At 44.4% G+C, this 16,602-nt stretch overlaps 1 protein-coding gene across 3 annotated transcripts in view; it reads left to right on the top strand.

Moving 5' to 3' along the window:
• The window catches only part of DNAAF9 (dynein axonemal assembly factor 9), a 155,951-nt gene that overhangs the window by 64,715 nt on the left and 74,634 nt on the right, over positions 1-16,602 (top strand). For all 3 annotated transcript variants that reach the window (XM_049869255.1, XM_049869257.1, XM_049869256.1), the window contains 10 exons: positions 2,534-2,615; positions 3,577-3,613; positions 6,984-7,071; positions 8,357-8,433; positions 10,654-10,698; positions 11,095-11,140; positions 12,566-12,677; positions 13,593-13,663; positions 14,600-14,650; positions 15,253-15,340. In XM_049869255.1, the coding sequence (XP_049725212.1) occupies positions 2,534-2,615; positions 3,577-3,613; positions 6,984-7,071; positions 8,357-8,433; positions 10,654-10,698; positions 11,095-11,140; positions 12,566-12,677; positions 13,593-13,663; positions 14,600-14,650; positions 15,253-15,340 (697 nt within the window). The remainder of the gene's footprint in view (positions 1-2,533; positions 2,616-3,576; positions 3,614-6,983; positions 7,072-8,356; positions 8,434-10,653; positions 10,699-11,094; positions 11,141-12,565; positions 12,678-13,592; positions 13,664-14,599; positions 14,651-15,252; positions 15,341-16,602) is intronic.

Here is a 16,602-nt window from a genome sequence, read left to right as displayed (position 1 = left end):
TTTCAATTGAAAAAAATCACTGAAGATCTCAAACTGTGTGAAAAAGGACAGTCATCAGATGAAAACACTGAGATAACACAGATGTTAGAATGATCTGACAAGGATTTTAGACAAGCCATCATAAAAATGCTTCAGTGAACAGTTAAGAATACCCTTGAAATAAATGGAAAAAAAGAAGTGTCAGCAATGAAATAGAAGATGCAAAAAGGAACCAAATGGAAATTTTAGAACTAAAAAATACAATAACTAAAATAAAACCCTAATGAATGGGCTCAGTAGCAAAATGGAGAGAACAGAGGAAAAAAATCAGTGAACTTAACAGAACATAAGAAATTTCCCAGCCGTAGAGGAAGTAAATAGACTGATAGAAAAGGAACAGAGCCTCAGATCTGTGGGACTATCGCAAAGCAGTAGTCTTGTCATCTGAGTACCAGAAGGAGGGAAAAAAGAGGGTGGGGCTGTAAAAGTATTCAAAGAAGTAATGGCTGAAAATTTCCCAAATTTGTCAGAAGACATGAACCTGAGTGTCAAAAGACAAAAAGCTGAGTGAAGCCCAGATAGGATAAACTCAAAGATATCCACACTAAGACACATCATAGTCAAACTTCTGGAAACTATAGACAAAAAGTGTTGAGAACAGCCAGAGAGAAACAGCACTTACCTATAAAAAAAAATAATTCAAATGACATTGGATTTCTCATCAGAAGCCATGGAGGCCAGAAGGAAGTGGTACAATATTTTTCAAGTGCTAAAAGAGAAGAACTGTCAGCCTGGATTTCTATATCTAGTGAAAATATCCTTCAGGAATGAAGGGGAAATCAAGACATTCTCAGATTAAGGAAAACTAAGAGAATTTGTTGGCAACAAACCTACCCTAAAAGAATGACTAAAGAAGTTCTGTCTAAACAGAGAGGAAATGATAAGGAATCTTAGAACATCAGGAAGAAAGAGAGAAAATATGAGGATAAAACCAATGCACCACTGAACTCTAAACTTTAGAATGATTAATTTTATGTTATTTTAGCTCAAAAAAAATTAAACAGAAAAAGAAATGCTCGCCTAGGTTGTGAACAGTATAACCGGTTTCTGTTCTTAGAGCTGTGTGACTGCAAAGCCAACGGGCTTTCGTTCGTTAATTTAACAATCCGTATTAAGTGTCTCTTCTATGCCAATCACTGTGCTAGATGCAGGGAATATATAGGCATGGTGTTTGCCTCCAAGAATCTCACAGATTAGTAGGAGCGTCAGTGAGGATGGTGCTGTGAAATCTTTGAAAGTGTAGCTGGGGTCTTTATACAGCTTTCTATAATAATAATGTTGTCGTCAGATCTTTATTTTACAAACACAGAAATTCAGTGTAGTCAAGGACTTCCATGAGATCACAAATCTGGTCCTGGGGCTGGCGGGCCCCAAATTGTGACCCTTCGTCTTCAGCTCTAGTCCTAGGTAACATGCCCACCCTTTCCATTTCTGTGCCATTTGTGAATAATTTACTAAATGGTAAGTGCCGTATAAAGCATGGAAGCTCAGGTTATTGAAACAGGTTTTATGTTACATTTGCAAATTCTGTTGTACCAATTTATTGTCTAAAGTAAACGGCAATAGATTTGACTTTAATGTGTGCTTACCCAAATTTATTTTTTAGCACTTAAAAAAAAAAGGAAAATTTGGAAACCCAAGGATCATGTTTTAATCGAGAAGATACATATATTAACTGACAATTAGAAATAAGAGAGTTTTCATTCAGGGTCATGGTAATATGGATCCATGTTTACTAAATTATAGATTAGAGTAAGTCCTCATTTCAAACCTGTACCTTGGATTTCACAATATCATAGAAAAGTGCCATATATTCTGGTTTGGCTTCCTTAAGCAATGTAGCAAAGTAGGAATGAATATGTGTATCACATTTAGCTACTTTTTCTATGTAGTGCTAATTTCTTTTCTGTTAGCTCTTGTGGTGGCATTTTGCAACCCCTAACGAGAGAATGTTAGATTTCCCAAAGAGAATGGCATCTATTCCCATCTCTGTGTCAGTCAACAACTGAGTAGGGGAGAAGAATAAGCACATAAAAACCACCTTCTCCTCCGCAAGCCTTAATGTGCGGAGGTGAAATACACATGGAGGTGAGGACCTGGGTAGCACCACCCTTTCCTGCATAGGTGTGCCCGGCACATCTCCCTGCCATTTCACCCAAGCTCTGCACTGAATATTAATGGAATTCAAAACCCAAGTGCGATTCCTCTTTTCTGTCTTCTAAGTTGTGAATTCTTTAGCATCCTGGGCTGACTTGAGTACCCAACAGTAACCACAGAATATATCCACAGTTATTAAAAAAAAAAAAAAACACAAAAAAGGTACCTTTGGGAAGAAAAAGGAGATTTTTTTTCACCATGCCTGTATGAAATCATAAATCAGCTGTTTGTAAAATAAAATTGGTTTCCATTAACTATACACTTTTTGTTTCTATAGCAGTAAGTCACACTCCTGACACACCTAATTCCTGTTCCTTTTTTTTTTTCTGACATCCAGGTGGCACAGTGCATCTCCCCAAAGGGACCCCTTGCTTGCTCTAGAACATACTTTTTTGGAGCTACTCACATTCCTTACTTGGGTAAGTCCCCATAGTCGTTTCTCCCATATTATGGCTTCTCCCATAAGTTAGAAGTTGACTCATGATTACCACTTTGCACAGAAGCCCATGATTCCCAGTTTGTGGGCCTCTCACTCCCTCTCTTAGTACAGCTGGGTAGTGGATGTACCTAACCATTTCTCACAGAATGCATTTCAGGAGAAAAAAACCAATCAGTTCAATATATACTAAGTCTAACCATGTGTAAGATCATGTGCTCAGTATCAGAAGAAAGGCAAAGACGATTACAGGGGGTATGGGCTGCAAGAGAGTTTGAAAACTCAGCCAGGTGCCTGCCTGACTGTTTGTGAGGAAAAGTGGGGAAGGGCCATGGGAGAAGGATGCCCCGGAGCTGTGAACACTCACAGGAGCAAGGGCTCCATGCTGCGGGGCCATCCAAAAAGGCTGGGCTGACCAGGCCTCCTGTCTTGCGAAGATAACTGGAAACTGCAGATATCCAAAGAGATGGGGAGGAGAACCTCTAGAATGATGAGGATCTCAGCACCACTACACAGTGTGTCAGAGGCAGGTTTTTCTCCTGGGTGTTACATAGGCCAGTAAACTCTAGAAAGAAGCATGACTTAGGTCAGACGATTAAGAAGATGAAGAAAAAGGCAGTACACAGCTTGCTTGCTTATACCTCCTATTTTAAAATACTAAAAATGAAAGCAAAAACATTGCAGAGTTTCAGATTTCACACGTCCTCTGGTGTTCAGTGGTGATGTTGGGTGGGTGGTGAAAGAGGAAACGTCAGACAAAGGGTGGAGGTCCAGGAAGATTCCAGGAGTAGCTTGGTTTTGCTGTTGTTTGTGCTTGTACTGGATTTAACTTAAATAATAATGTAGCTCTTGACATCTCTTTGTAATTAAGTTTAAGAAAGTCTAGCTTCCTTGCGAAATGTTTGCATGTCCTGTGATCTTGTCACATTCTTAATACATCACAGGTGATGACAATAAGCTGCCCAAGAAAACTGAGCAAATGTAAGTCTTCATTTATTTTTTATTTTTTCTTTTCTGAAGTTGGGAATCCCTGGTGGCGTAGTGGTTAAGAGCTAAGGCAGCTAACCAAAAGGTCAGCAGTCCAAATCCACCAGGAGCACCTTGGAAACTCTATGGGGCAGTCCTACTCTGTCCTATAGGGTCACTATGATTCAGAATTGACTTGATGGCAAAAGGTTTGTTTTGATTATGGGTTTCTAAAGTTGAGTTTATCCAGAAGTTGTGGCCGTCCCATCTACTCCCTTTTTGAGATCAGCAGTGGTTAGGACACCTGGTTTAAGAGGTACACAGAGCTTTGTAGCTTCCAAGGAGGTCCCCAACCCCTGTCTCTCAGCTTGGAGCCCAGGCCAGAGGACCCTGCCAGCTTTGCCACCTGCTCCTCGCTACAGAACTTCCTACTTTGAGCACCCATGCTTATAAACGATGTAGCTCTCCTTAATGTTTTCTACATAGTGTAGTTTTTATTGGGGGCCTCCCTAAAAATAAAACATCCTGAAACTCATTGAGTGAATCTGTGTGAAACCCCATCTGGTCTGAGGAGTATTTGCTCAGGATTTGACACCCAGGCTTAGGGAGCAGAGCTGGGATCTGAACTCAAGCTGTGCACCCTTAGAAAGGTCCTAGTGTTGACTTCTCTCCCCCACATGCAGCAGGAAGCCAAAGACAGGAAATAAACTCATTAATGCTGAAGCTGCTGAATTCCAAAAAGCATTCTCCTTCCGAAATACGAATGTCATATAGTTTTATTATTACTTAAATAAATGTCTCAGTATAAACTGGCAAGGCCCAGACCAGGGCTTCCACAGGCCAGCAATGACAGGCCACAAATAAGCACCTAAGGAACTTCTCAAAGATATGAGTACCCCAGGCCCAATTCCACCGCTACTGAGTCCAAAATTTCTAGGGTTAAGACCCATGAAGCTATATTGGAAAAATATGTATATAATACAAGTAATATAATCACACTCCAGAAAATGTGAAAAAATAGAGAAAAGAAAATCAGCCATAATTCCTCCTTTCTGGCACTTCTTAATGTTATTCTTTTATTATTATGCATTTAGGTTTTATGTAGCTCTAATCATAGTGGGGAAACCCTTGGTAGCATAGTGGTTAAGAGCTACGGCTGCTAACCAAACGGTCAGCGGTTCGAATCCACCAGGCGCTCCTTGAAAACCGTATGGGGCGGTTCTGCTCTGTCCTGTAGGGTCGCTATGCGTCGGAATCAACTTGACGGCAGTGGGTTTGGTTTTGGGGTTTTGAATCATAGTGGTGTGTGTAGTTTTTTTGAGGGTTTTCTTCACTTAGCAGCAAGTCAGCTATTTCCTCATGTTGATGGATGCAGTCTTGCTTTATAGCTGCTCGTGCTTCCCTTGCGAGCTATGCTTAGCCACTTCCTTGGACCCTCATTCTGTACCCTAGACATTTTGTCTTACACTTAGGTAAGGCTTTGTCAGTCCTGCCAGGCACCTCCCCTTGCCTTTTAGGGCCTCATGGATGAGCCCCATTGGTGCCCAGTTTCAGGGACTAATATGGAAGAGTGCCTGGGCCTACGTCAGAAGACTTGCCAGACCTCAGGACTAGTGGAACTGGGCCTTGTAGAGACCTAGTGAAGGCAACAGCAACACCATCCAGGCAGAGAGCTGTCCCTCCCTGTCATGGGTTGTATGCCTCCCATCTAGACCACTGTATATGTCGGTAGCCAGGTGGCTTGTGAGCTGAGCTCTTGTCTGAGGGTCTGTGTAGGAGAAGGTCAAGCAGGAGGAGGCCTGACCAGTGTTGGTACTTCGGGAAGGTTTAATCAAGCTGGGAGTTATCGTCACATATCTTTGGGGTTGGCTTCTATGAAACCTCACCCTTAGTGTCAAAGTGTAGAGGATTCCAACACCTGAAAGTGACCAAGCTCATTGTCAGTGTCCCTGCCAGGCCCCTTCCTACTAGGGCCATCTGTCCTTACATGGCCATTAATCTTCAGGATATATTGTAGACCTTTGGAGCTGTCATTTTAGTCTAAGTATTTTATATTTCCCTTTTTCTTCTCCTTCCCAGTTCAGATCTTTACCTAAAGTGTGGAGGTGTGGTGCAGGTGCCAAGAAGAAAATGGGAGGAGATGGTAATGTGATGTAGCACATGGAAAAAGCACCAGGCTGAGAGCAGACCTGAGTTTGGGTCTGCTATTAATTTGCTGTGGCCTTGGACCACTTACTCCAACTCTTTAGGCCTCATTTGCTTCATCTGTAAAATGAGAGGATTGGACCAGATCATTTCTGTGTTTCCTTCCAGCCCTCAAACTCCTATCACCTTCCTTTACCTATTAAAAGATTCTCACAGGCTTAAAATAGAAATCGTTAGGTAAGGTTTATCATTTCTCTGCCAGGCAAGCCAGGCACCCCTCCTTCCCTTCTAGAACCTCATGGATGAGCCCTCTCTCTGTAAATCTGGGCCTCCTTTCCCTAAAGTAGTAGTTCTCAACTCAGTTTTGCCACGCATCCTCCCCAGGGGACATTCAGCAATGTCTATCTGAAGACATTTTTGGTTGTCCCAACTGGGGGTGCTCCTGGCATCTAGTGGATAGAGGCCAAAGATGCTGCTAAACATTCTGTGATGCACAGGACAGACAGCCCACCCCCTACAACAAAGAATCGTGGGGCCCAAAATGCCGAGGTTGAAAAACCCTGCCCTGAAGGAAAGCAGACTTGGATTTTCTGAGAGCCTTTCTGGCAGTCTTCAGTCCCAGTTCTACCAAAGAAAAAGCCTCCATATAATGACCTTGGGAAGTAAGAAGTCAGAGGGGAAGAGCAAGGTTTGGGGTAGAAGGGAGGTGATAGAGCCCCTCAGAAGCGTTCTCTGTTGTTTAGATCAGGCGCGCTGCCTGGAGAGTGGACTGCAGCTGTTTAATTTTTATGTAAGTGGAGCCCAGTCTCTGCTCAGCTGGGTAATCTCTCTTGCCCCCTGAGGCTCCAGGAGCAGCCACCTTCAGCAGGCCTGATGAGGAGATGTCATGAAGGTGTGGTGTGGTTGCCCTGAAAAAGCAGCAAGTCTATCTTGACGCACCTGCACAAAGAGGGGTCAGGGCACCCGCATAGTTTTCTCCTATTGGGTTATAAACAGGGAGGATTGGTCTTTGGAGCAGAACTCAGAGGAGCTGGCTTTTCTTAAGATGGTTTAATAAGAGCAAAGTACAAATCAGTTGGAGCACATGATTTTTAGAAGGTTTAGAAATCAATGATTTCCATGTTTACACTTTTTTCCTTTTGTTTAAAAATCAGTTCCTTGGAGAATGTCACTTGCGTGCTTGCAGCTTTTGTTGGAACTCTGTGATGCTGTAGTTAACCTTTATTTTTTGTTTTTAAAGTAGGCTCTTATCCCAGGTATACGCCGCAGTTGTTGAGGCAGTTCTGGCTGGCATTGCATGTTATGCTAAAAGCTCCAGTCTAACAAAGGTAATTTAAATACCATGGTCCTCTTTCCTTAGTAGCTATGTTGGTGTAAAACTTGCTATCCATCTGTTCATTTTCTGGATACCTTGTGGTGCTCAATTTTGTGTGAAGTTGGGCCTTGGTGGAGCTGGCATCAGGCAGAGATGCCTTTAGAGTGCCAAGCTCCTACCGCCTGTGATAGTGCTGTTGTCTTATGAGTGACAGCTAAACAGCACTTATTTAGTAGACCTCTGGTTGTATTAAAGAAAAATCATGCTGTAACATGTTGTTCTGTCTAATAGTTTTAATAAGGCTTTTAAAAGTTAAAAAATAAAAAAATGTAAATTATTCTACTATGAACTCTAATAAAGTTAGGTAAGTTTTTTTTTTGAGCTATGTAATTTGAGTTCCTGTAAGTCGGTGTTTAAAAAAAAAAAAAAAGCCTAAAGAACAGAAGATCTGACTTGCCTTTTCTAGACATTCACGTGTGTTCTTATCCTCTGACCATTATCTTCCTTGCTGTCTTGCGGTTAACCTGCCCTGCTGAGTTGGATTCCTATATCTGACCCAGTAAGGAGATGAGAAGAGTCGGCATGATGCCTCCCAATGCCAATAGGACCTTTCCTGAAGGAAGCCATTTGACATTGGAAAGGTTGTGTATGATGTAGATACCAGAGAGACTGTAGCCGTAGTCACCAGCTCCCTACCGTCTCCCCTCCTCACTGAACTCAAATCCCTGGTGCTGACTTGGGACTTCTCTGCCCTTTAGCGGCTGTGTGGCAGAAAGCTTATGCCATGCAACGGGTTGTCCTTCAATATCATTATTTACATCTTTGTTTTGTAACTGATCTTTTTTAATTCTAGCTCTTTGAATATTCTTAGCCTCTGGCAGAAACTCTCAGGGCAGTGGTCCTCCCCAGGGCCAGGGGAGAAAGGAGGAGAAAACAGGTACTAAAGTCACCCAGAGCACTTTTCCAGACCTCACATTCTGATGCACAGTGCCTCCGGGATCCACTGGCACCAGCCCAGCTGCTTACACCTCTCAGGTGGATCAAGTTCCAGTGCCCACCTGCTTGAATGAAGTTTTTTTTCCTGTGAACCCAGCCTGAAGAAAGCAGGCACCTGTTTCCCTTAACAGTATGCTTTCATCGTAGTCTGTCAATGTGTACAAAGTAGTCACGTAGCAGGGAGCGGCATAGCCTTCTCCCAGACACGTTAGAAGGGCTCGCCTGCTCTCCCTATGAGTCATGTGTGTACTTCTTCCTGCTGTGAAAGCTAATTGCCTTTGTTTGTGTTATTGGTTTTACAGGCCAAGGAGGTAGCAGAGCAAACCCTGGGATCTGGGTTAGATTCTTATGAGCTGATGCAATTTAAGGCAGCCCTACGGTAGGCAACGGTTGATATTTTCTATAAGGCACTTTTCTGGATATTTGTTTAAAAAAAAAAAACTTTTGTATTTTATATTCATTCTCCTCTTTGAGAAAAGTTCCAGTGTGGTTAGGCATTAGGCTGCTGACCAAAATGTCGGCTCCTTGGAAACCCTATGGGGCACCACTTCTCTGTCCTGTAGGGTCGCTATGAGTCGAAATCGATTCTACGGCAATGGGTTTGGTTTTTGGTATGAAGGAGGATCATTCATGATCAGGGCTTTATCTGAGAAGCCAAAGATAGAAGAACTATATAAGAAAAAGCCCCATACATGTTCTAAGGCTGAATGTGAGGCAGATTAATACCAAAACCATAGGAGACCTGTGGTTTCAGAGATTACAAAGGTGAAGCTAAGGAGGTGAGTGATGGGGTTTGCTAGGGGCAGAGGCCTGGGCACATGAAGATAGTCACGCTTAGAAGAGACTTGCCCTGGGCCTCTTCTGCCTCTCAAGTCATAGGAACCCTGAGCCTGGAGGTGTCTCGGGGTCTAGACAGTCTGGGAATCTGGCTTCCTCGCAGTCCTCCCAAGGTGACACATCTCCCAGCAAGCACATCACAGCAGGTCTCTGTATGGTCTCCTTCTGTAGCTAAACCTTCACAAGCCCAGTCCACTCAACTGACTACCCCACATTAGGACCACTTTGTGCACCTTTATTCAAAGGAGACAGAAGATACCAATACTGGGGAGTTTCTTTAAGGACACTACTGGGAAGTGCCTTGGGTTACCCCATCTCCATGCCCCACATTTTCTTACAACTACAGCCCTGCATACTGAGAAGGAACATTTAGAAAGATGTCAGTCAGTTGATCTAGAAAGGTGTCAGTCAGTTGATCTACCGTGAAGAGTTCTATTGCTGCAGCTCCAGGAATGGAATAAAGAGCCAGAACCCCAAAGGCTCCCAACCCTGCCATGGGGCTATTCCAGGAAGTTCCCACACCCTCTGCCCATTGAAGCATTGTTCCTGAGTCGCACTGGTCTCCTACCCTTGATAACCTCTAATAGCCCCTTTGGTGCAAGGCTTAGGGCTTGCTTCAGGCTTCCTTTCCTCTGGGTCTTCTGGATCTTGTTTCTCTGGTCAGGAAAGGAGAGGGATAGGGGAACTTTGTTCCCTAAAGACCTGTACTGTCTATTCCTGAAAAACCTGGGTTTGAGAAAGCTCTTTTGCCTTTCATCTGTGTGACCCTGGGCAAGTCAGGGAGCTCTACAGAGTGCATCTCTTTCTTCGTCTGGAAAATGAGGGTGTACTCTCCTGGTAGAGTGATTGGGAGTTCAGTGTCTGGCATGTAAGTGTTAGCTGCTGTTACAGCAGGGGTCGTCTCTGTTGCCGTAGACATGGCTGATATAGTCATTCCACTCCTTTCTTTGGGGTTTGCCTAGGCCCACTCACCTCCTAGGGCAGGCCTCCTCTCAATCCAAGGCCCCCCTGGCATGGGCGTACCCACCTAGTTGGAGGAAGGAACAAGGAGAAACACCAGGCAATGAGAGGAGAGTCTCTCACAGCCAGGCATCTGCCTAGAGGCCCACTTTCTTCTCTCCACAGGGGTTACTTCACTGAGTACCCTCAAACTCCATCCAGTTAGCAGATCTTTTCCTGAGAAGGGAAGGAGGGGGAAACCGTGAATTTACGTAAGAATTAAGTGTGCAATTGACCAGTACCTGTTAAAGCAAGAAATTAAACTTATACAGTTTAGAAACTTTGTCTTAACAAAATATGTTGAAGCCAGAAGGGTTTTCTAGTTATTCCTCAGTATGCTCAACTCTGGAGCCCTGACTGTGGCCATTACCCCATAGCAGTTGACTGTGGGTAGCAGAGACATGGTTTCTGCCTAGCCTCAGAGCAGGAATGGCAGCTTGACCTAAAGGTGGACATCAATCCTGTCACACAATTCTCTCCTGCTCTGATCTAAAAGTCAAGACAGCCCTGAGAATCTGCACAGAGGCAGGGCCGTGACTGGAGCTAAATGCTTGCCTTACCCCTGCAGGTGGTATGAGACCCCAGGAAAGATGCCTGATGTATCTAAGGTACATCTATGAAAGGCAAGGATGACACATACCTTGCTGGGTGGCCGTGAGGGTCCAGAGCAGGTTTGCTACAGAGGCAAGCATCTGGGAAGGATACCAACCCAGGAATCAGCAAGAGCAGACTGACTTTGTTCTGTTTTGTTTTTGGTCTGCAGCTCCAAGATGGCTTTTCATATACACGCTGTGACTAATCAGGGAAGGTAAGTGTGTGGCTGTGGTTCGTTCTCATTTGGGGCAAGTTTTAGGAGTAGAAAGAGAGGAGAGGCTGCCTTGTAACTGCTGACGTGGGTGCTCTCATAGTCGCATACCTGGCAGTGACATCACTCTGGGCTTGGGCTTGGGCCTGTCTCTGCTCCCCTGAGACCCTCTAGCCTGCGTACTTCCTACTGAAAGCCCAAAGGGTGGGGTGCTGGACATAATTCACTACAAGTGGCCTACATATCATTTCTGCATACTTGCAACCCAGTGTTTTGAAAGTCCCTGAGGGAAATCGGGGTCTATGGGTTAACATCGCCAATGCGAAAGAGAACATCATAAATTTCAGCGCACTAAATAAGTCTTTAATGTATACATCTCCCATCTTTTTCCTCTTTTAGAATTGTACCTCTGGACAGTGAAGATAGCTTATACTTTGTGAAGACGGTAAGCAGAGTTGTTGCAGGTCAGGTGGCTGGAAATGGCTCATAGAGGGGCGTTTACAGGGGATGGGATAGTGGGTGGACGGGTGAGCGGGGGTCTTGGGCAGCTCAGCCCTTAGCCAGAAGAAACTGGTCTGTTCTCAGGACCATCCCAGCCACAGCAGTGGTGGACCTGTGCTTTCTGAGGGTGCCCAGGCAGCTGTGCCAGGCCCAACCACATCCACATGCCCGTGCTTAGGCTGCCTCAGGGCCCAGAGTTTTCACTCAGGGGGGTACCTCTTTGTGAGTTTGTGAAGACTTTCTCCACGTGGCTGACATTGCCCTGATACCATATGAAAATATAAACTGAGGACAGAGGAGCCCACCTCAACACAGACTAGCAAGTTCTCAGTGGTTTCTCTGTGTTCGAGGCCTTCATTGATGCCCTGCACAAGGGCCTAGCTCTCCAGCTAAGTGGGGTAGTCGGAGTAGAACTTCCTATGTGCTGGTGCCCACTGATAGTCCAGGGAAGTGGTTTCAAGGTGCACTGAGATATTGGCCTCCGCAGCCCCCGCTGGGCTGGCACGGCCTAGGGGAACCGGAGTGTCCCAGCCAGCTGCTCCCAGCCACAAGCCAGGGCCTCCATTTACCCCAGTGCTCCTTGTGTGAAGAAGGTTGGCAAAGCAGTGCGTGAGAGGACAGTGAACGTCCAGCCAAGGTTCTGGTTGTCATATGTGTGGCCGCACGTTGTGCCTTGAGTCTGTTCTGTGGTCACAGCCTGAGCCTTAATTCTAGTGAGCTTCTGGTCGTAGGAGCTGGTAAGCAGGTGTGGATGGCTCACTGCAAATGCATCCCACCACCATCACGGTGGGAACCAGCTCAGAGCCCCTGTGCGCAGTGTCCTCTCATCCGCAGACTACGGTGCAACAAAGGCGAATCCTTAAGGTTGCAGTTCACGTTTTTGTAATAGGTGTGCCCCCGTATCTGTCGGCATTTTGTGTTGATGTTCTTTTAGAATCGGTTTAGTTTTTTTTTGTGTGACATCAAGACATTGGGAAATGCTTATATTTAGGCAAGAACATTGTGTCTCCTTACTCAACTTTAAACGTCCTGACTTCTCCAATTCTTGTGCATTGCTTTGGAAGGTGCCTTGTACAATAGTACCTGATTAGGAAATCATTAATGGACCCCAGTAGACTCATACTATTGAGCTAAGGAATGCATTCAGCAGCAGCAAATGAAATAGGAAAGAAGAGGTAGGAAGTTGGTGCCTTCTGCCAACTCCTGTCCTCTCTTCCCAGCAGAGGAGAAGCTCTGCCTTCTCCTTGAAGCCGTCCCCACTGGTTTCTCTGCAGTAGTCTACGATCTGCTTCTTCTAAGTCTCTTCCTGAAGACTTAGGGCTGGTAACTGGCCCAACTCTGGGTGACTCTGCTTTCTCATTTGCTACAGGCTTGTATGACCATTTATGACATTCCCGACTTGCTAGGAGGAACGGGGTGCTTAGGATCTGTGGTCTTCTCAGAATCATTTTTGACATCTCAGATCTTGGTTAAAGAAAAGGGTAAGTGTGTATGGTCTTTGGAAAGCAAAACTTGAACCTTTTTAGGGGGTGGGAGGTGTAGGGAGGCAAAACAAACCACAAACTAAGTCAAAAGACCAGCAATAAACTGGTAAAAATATTGGAACAAACTGGTAATAATATTAGAACGTTTGTGATAAAAGGTACATATCCTGATTTATGAAGAGCTTTTAATAATTAATCAGAAAAACACAAGCTACCCAATGGTAAAATGTATTTACCAATGTGCAGCCTCGCTAGTATGAGCCCTGGTGGCTCGGTGATTAAAGCACTCAGGTGTTAACCGAAAGGCCTGTGGTTCAAATCCAGCTGCTCTGCGTGAGAAGGACGTGGCACTCCGCTGCTGTGAAGACTTGCAGCCTTGAAAACCCTGTGGGGCAGTTCTGCTCCGTCCTGTAGGGTTGCTGTGAGTCGGAGTCGACTCGTCACAGTGGGTTTGGTTTTGGTTGACCGCATTGGTAGTCAAGAAGCAGCATTTTGAACCAATAGTTAGATACCATTTTTCACCCATTATGTTGGCAAAAAAATTTTAAAGAATGATGATACCCAGTGTTGGTAGGATGACCCTCATACTGTTTGAGTTTTAATATGTATACATGTACTACTTTGTTAAAAATTAAAACTAAAAAGAACTAATTCCCAGGACTGTTCATTGAAATATGTATGTCTATTTGTTGTGAAAAATAATAAAGTTTACCACATGGGCAAACCTTTCTTCATCCCCCCATCACTCTCCCTGTCCTGAGATAAGGGAGTTTTCAGTTTTTAAGGGCATCAGACTCCTTATACTAACAAGAGGAGCCCTCGCTCCTGAGAAAGCCAAGGGTATTAGTATTCTGGAGCCTGCAGGTGGGCTCAGTGGTGAGGAGTAACTGGCATGTCCTCGTCTTCCTACAGATGGCACTCTTACCACAGAAACCAGCTCCATAGTCCTGACAGCGGCCGTACCCCGATTCTGCTCCTGGCTGGTTAGTATCATTCATCTGATGGAAGCGGTATAAATGTAGAGAAACCAGGGATATTTAAGGAAGAACCTCCCCGTTGGGTCCCTGGTAGGATGTCAGATGCTGAACTAGCTATTGTTCAGGAATGGAAGTTTCTATCTCAGCTTTCTCTTTATACAAACTAATCTATTTAACTTTTTCATAATCTTGGAAAGGCTTTAAAAGAAAGGAACTTGGTTATCTGGGTCCCTGTTTAATTGTGGAAGGAAGAAATTAACACTCTCATTTTACAACTGAGGAGATTGAGGCTTAGAAGCTGAAAATCCTGTCCAAGGTCACACAGATAGTGAGAAGTGAGACATGTGGCTCCCGTCTCTGGTCAGAGTGGCTGCTGCGGAGTTTTTACAGCATTCGTCTCTACTTGTGGAAAAGGCCCATCTTCCTCAGTGGGGATTAGTCTGAAACTCTGGTGCTTGGGGACACAGAAAGCATGATAGCAGTGGGTCTGGAATGCTCTAAAGACTTGTTTTAGAATCTGCTTATATTTTGTTTCTATGGTTCTGCTATGGATAGGGAAGGACAGGAGGCATCCTCTAACATGAACATATTGAAATAAAAACACACTAAAAATATTTTAATATGTTCTCTTTCCTTCATCCCTAAAAACAGTTGTGTTTCTCTGAAGTAAAATGCTTAAGTCAAGACTTACACATCCTCTCTAGATATCACAGGCCTGTTAAGCTGTACTTTGGGTCCCCATGAGAGAGCCCTCTATGGCCTTGAACTTTGATCCCTGATGACCAACAGCCAGTTCTGCCAGCTACACTAGGGCCTAAGAGCACAGGACTTGGCAGAGAGGCTGCCCCGTCAGTCTCCTGGAAATATGTGAACATGGAGAAACCCAGCAGGATTTTGGCTTTGACGTAGTAAACTGAAAATCTGCATTCCTTTTGGACGCAGGTAGAAGACGATGAAGTAAAATTGTCTGAGAAAACCCAGCAAGCAGTAAGGGTAAGCAACCTTCTTATTCTCAATGTTAACATAGAAAGTAAATTATTTAGAAAAAATTCAAACTATTTCATCTTACTGCTAATTAAAGGATTTGTATGTCTTTGTCTTCAGTTCCACTCTTCCCTATTTCCACTCTTCCCATTCCCAGCAAAGTTCTAGAAATAACCATTTATGGGGAGCACAATTAGAGGAATTCTTTTTGCCATTTAGGCCTCTTGTTGTTTTTTTAAAGATCACCTAATTCTGTTTAAAAGCAGATCCCAGACTGGCCTAGGCAGGTAGAGGTGAGAGGCCAAGGCTTCAGGCCAAGGAAAAGCAGCGTCCAATTTTCAGTCAGGATATAAAACCCCACTATAACATGGACAAGCGCTGCAGACTTCAGCGTGTGGATTCACAGAGAACTTAACACTCCCTTTCTCAGCACAAGTCAAGGATGCCAGTAACATGCTAGACAGCCAGGCAATACCAGAGACCACGGAAGAAGTAGAGTATATCTGAATCTGACTCAACAGCTTTTGTAGACAGGCAAAATTGGGCAAGAATTTTGATTCTGTGTTTATGCTGAAAATCACCTGTCGGTTTTGTTTTGTTCTGTTTAAAAGGAAGATGAGTGTTTCCTGGGCACTTTTCTAACAGGAGGAGAGGGAGCATATCTTTATCCCAGCAATCCACAGCCCTGGCCTGAGGAAGGTAAGCGGCTCTGACTTTTCTGTTCATGACTGTCTGGGTCCCCTTTCTTGCAGGTATCAGCACGGGTGTTGTGATTAATAATACACCTGATATTTGAAAAGGCTTGTTGGTATAAACAAGTTTTCTTAGAGCTTCCCTCCTTTGATCCACCCACTTTGCAGATGAGGAAACTTGTGCTAGGAAGGGCTGGCCCCAGTACTGCACCTGGTCCTCTTGCTGCTGCCTGAGCATTCCTCTCATGATGGGAGAAAGTGGCAACATGTCCAGGAATAGAATCTGTGGACCCAGACAAAAATCTGCATTGGTTTCCTATTGCTGTGTAACAAATTATAACAAACATAGCAGCTTAAAACCGTACCCGTTTATTATCTCACAGTTCTTTAAGTCAGGACTCCAGGCGGACTTGGCTGTATTCTCTGCTCAGGGTGTCACATGGTTCAAGTCAAGGTCTTAGCCAGACTGGGCTCTTGGTCTGGAGGCTGTGGAGAAGAATCTGCTTCCAGATGCATCCAGGTTGTTGGCAGAATCCAGTTCCTCATGGTTGTAGAACTGAGGTCCCCATTTTCTTGCTGCATGGGCACCTCTCCCAGCTCCTCTTCCCAGAGGTCTTTGCCCAATCACCCCCTACATCCCAGCAATGGAGAACCTCCCTTGTATCGAATCCCTGTCACACTTTGAATCTCTCTGACTTCCTCTTCTGCTACCAGCCATAAAAAACTCTGTGCTTGAAAAAGGCTCATGTGATTCGAGTAGACCCACCAGGATAATCTCTCTTTTGCCATATAATGTAACATGATCACAGGAGTAACACCAGGGGGTGAAGGTTATGGGGGCCATCTTAAATTTCTGCCTATCACAGTCTATCCTCTGAGCCCCATGATTCATGTCCTTTCCACATGCAAAATACTATCACCTCCTCCCAAGGGTCTTATTGCATTACAGATAGCATCCGTTCAAAGTTCTCAATCTCATCAGATCAAAAATCCAAAATCTCATCATCTATATCTTCTAAATCAAATGTAGATAAGGTTCCTGAGTGTGATCCATTAACTACAGCACCTGAGCACAATTCCCCTCCATCTGTGAAACTAAAGAGCAAAATTATCTGCTCGTAGCATACAATGTGGGACTGGCATAAGATAACAGTTGTGGGCATTCAGGTTCAAAAGCAGGGAAAATGAAAGGTAAAAAGGAGCCATCAGTCCAAAGCAGCTTTGAAATTTCAACAGGGCATACTCCAGGTAGAGTTCCTTAATAAAATT

Source organism: Elephas maximus, chromosome 25 (assembly GCF_024166365.1).
Source record: "Elephas maximus indicus isolate mEleMax1 chromosome 25, mEleMax1 primary haplotype, whole genome shotgun sequence".
Classification (NCBI taxonomy): domain Eukaryota; kingdom Metazoa; phylum Chordata; class Mammalia; order Proboscidea; family Elephantidae; genus Elephas; species Elephas maximus.
This window is presented reverse-complemented; position numbering and strand designations above follow the sequence as displayed.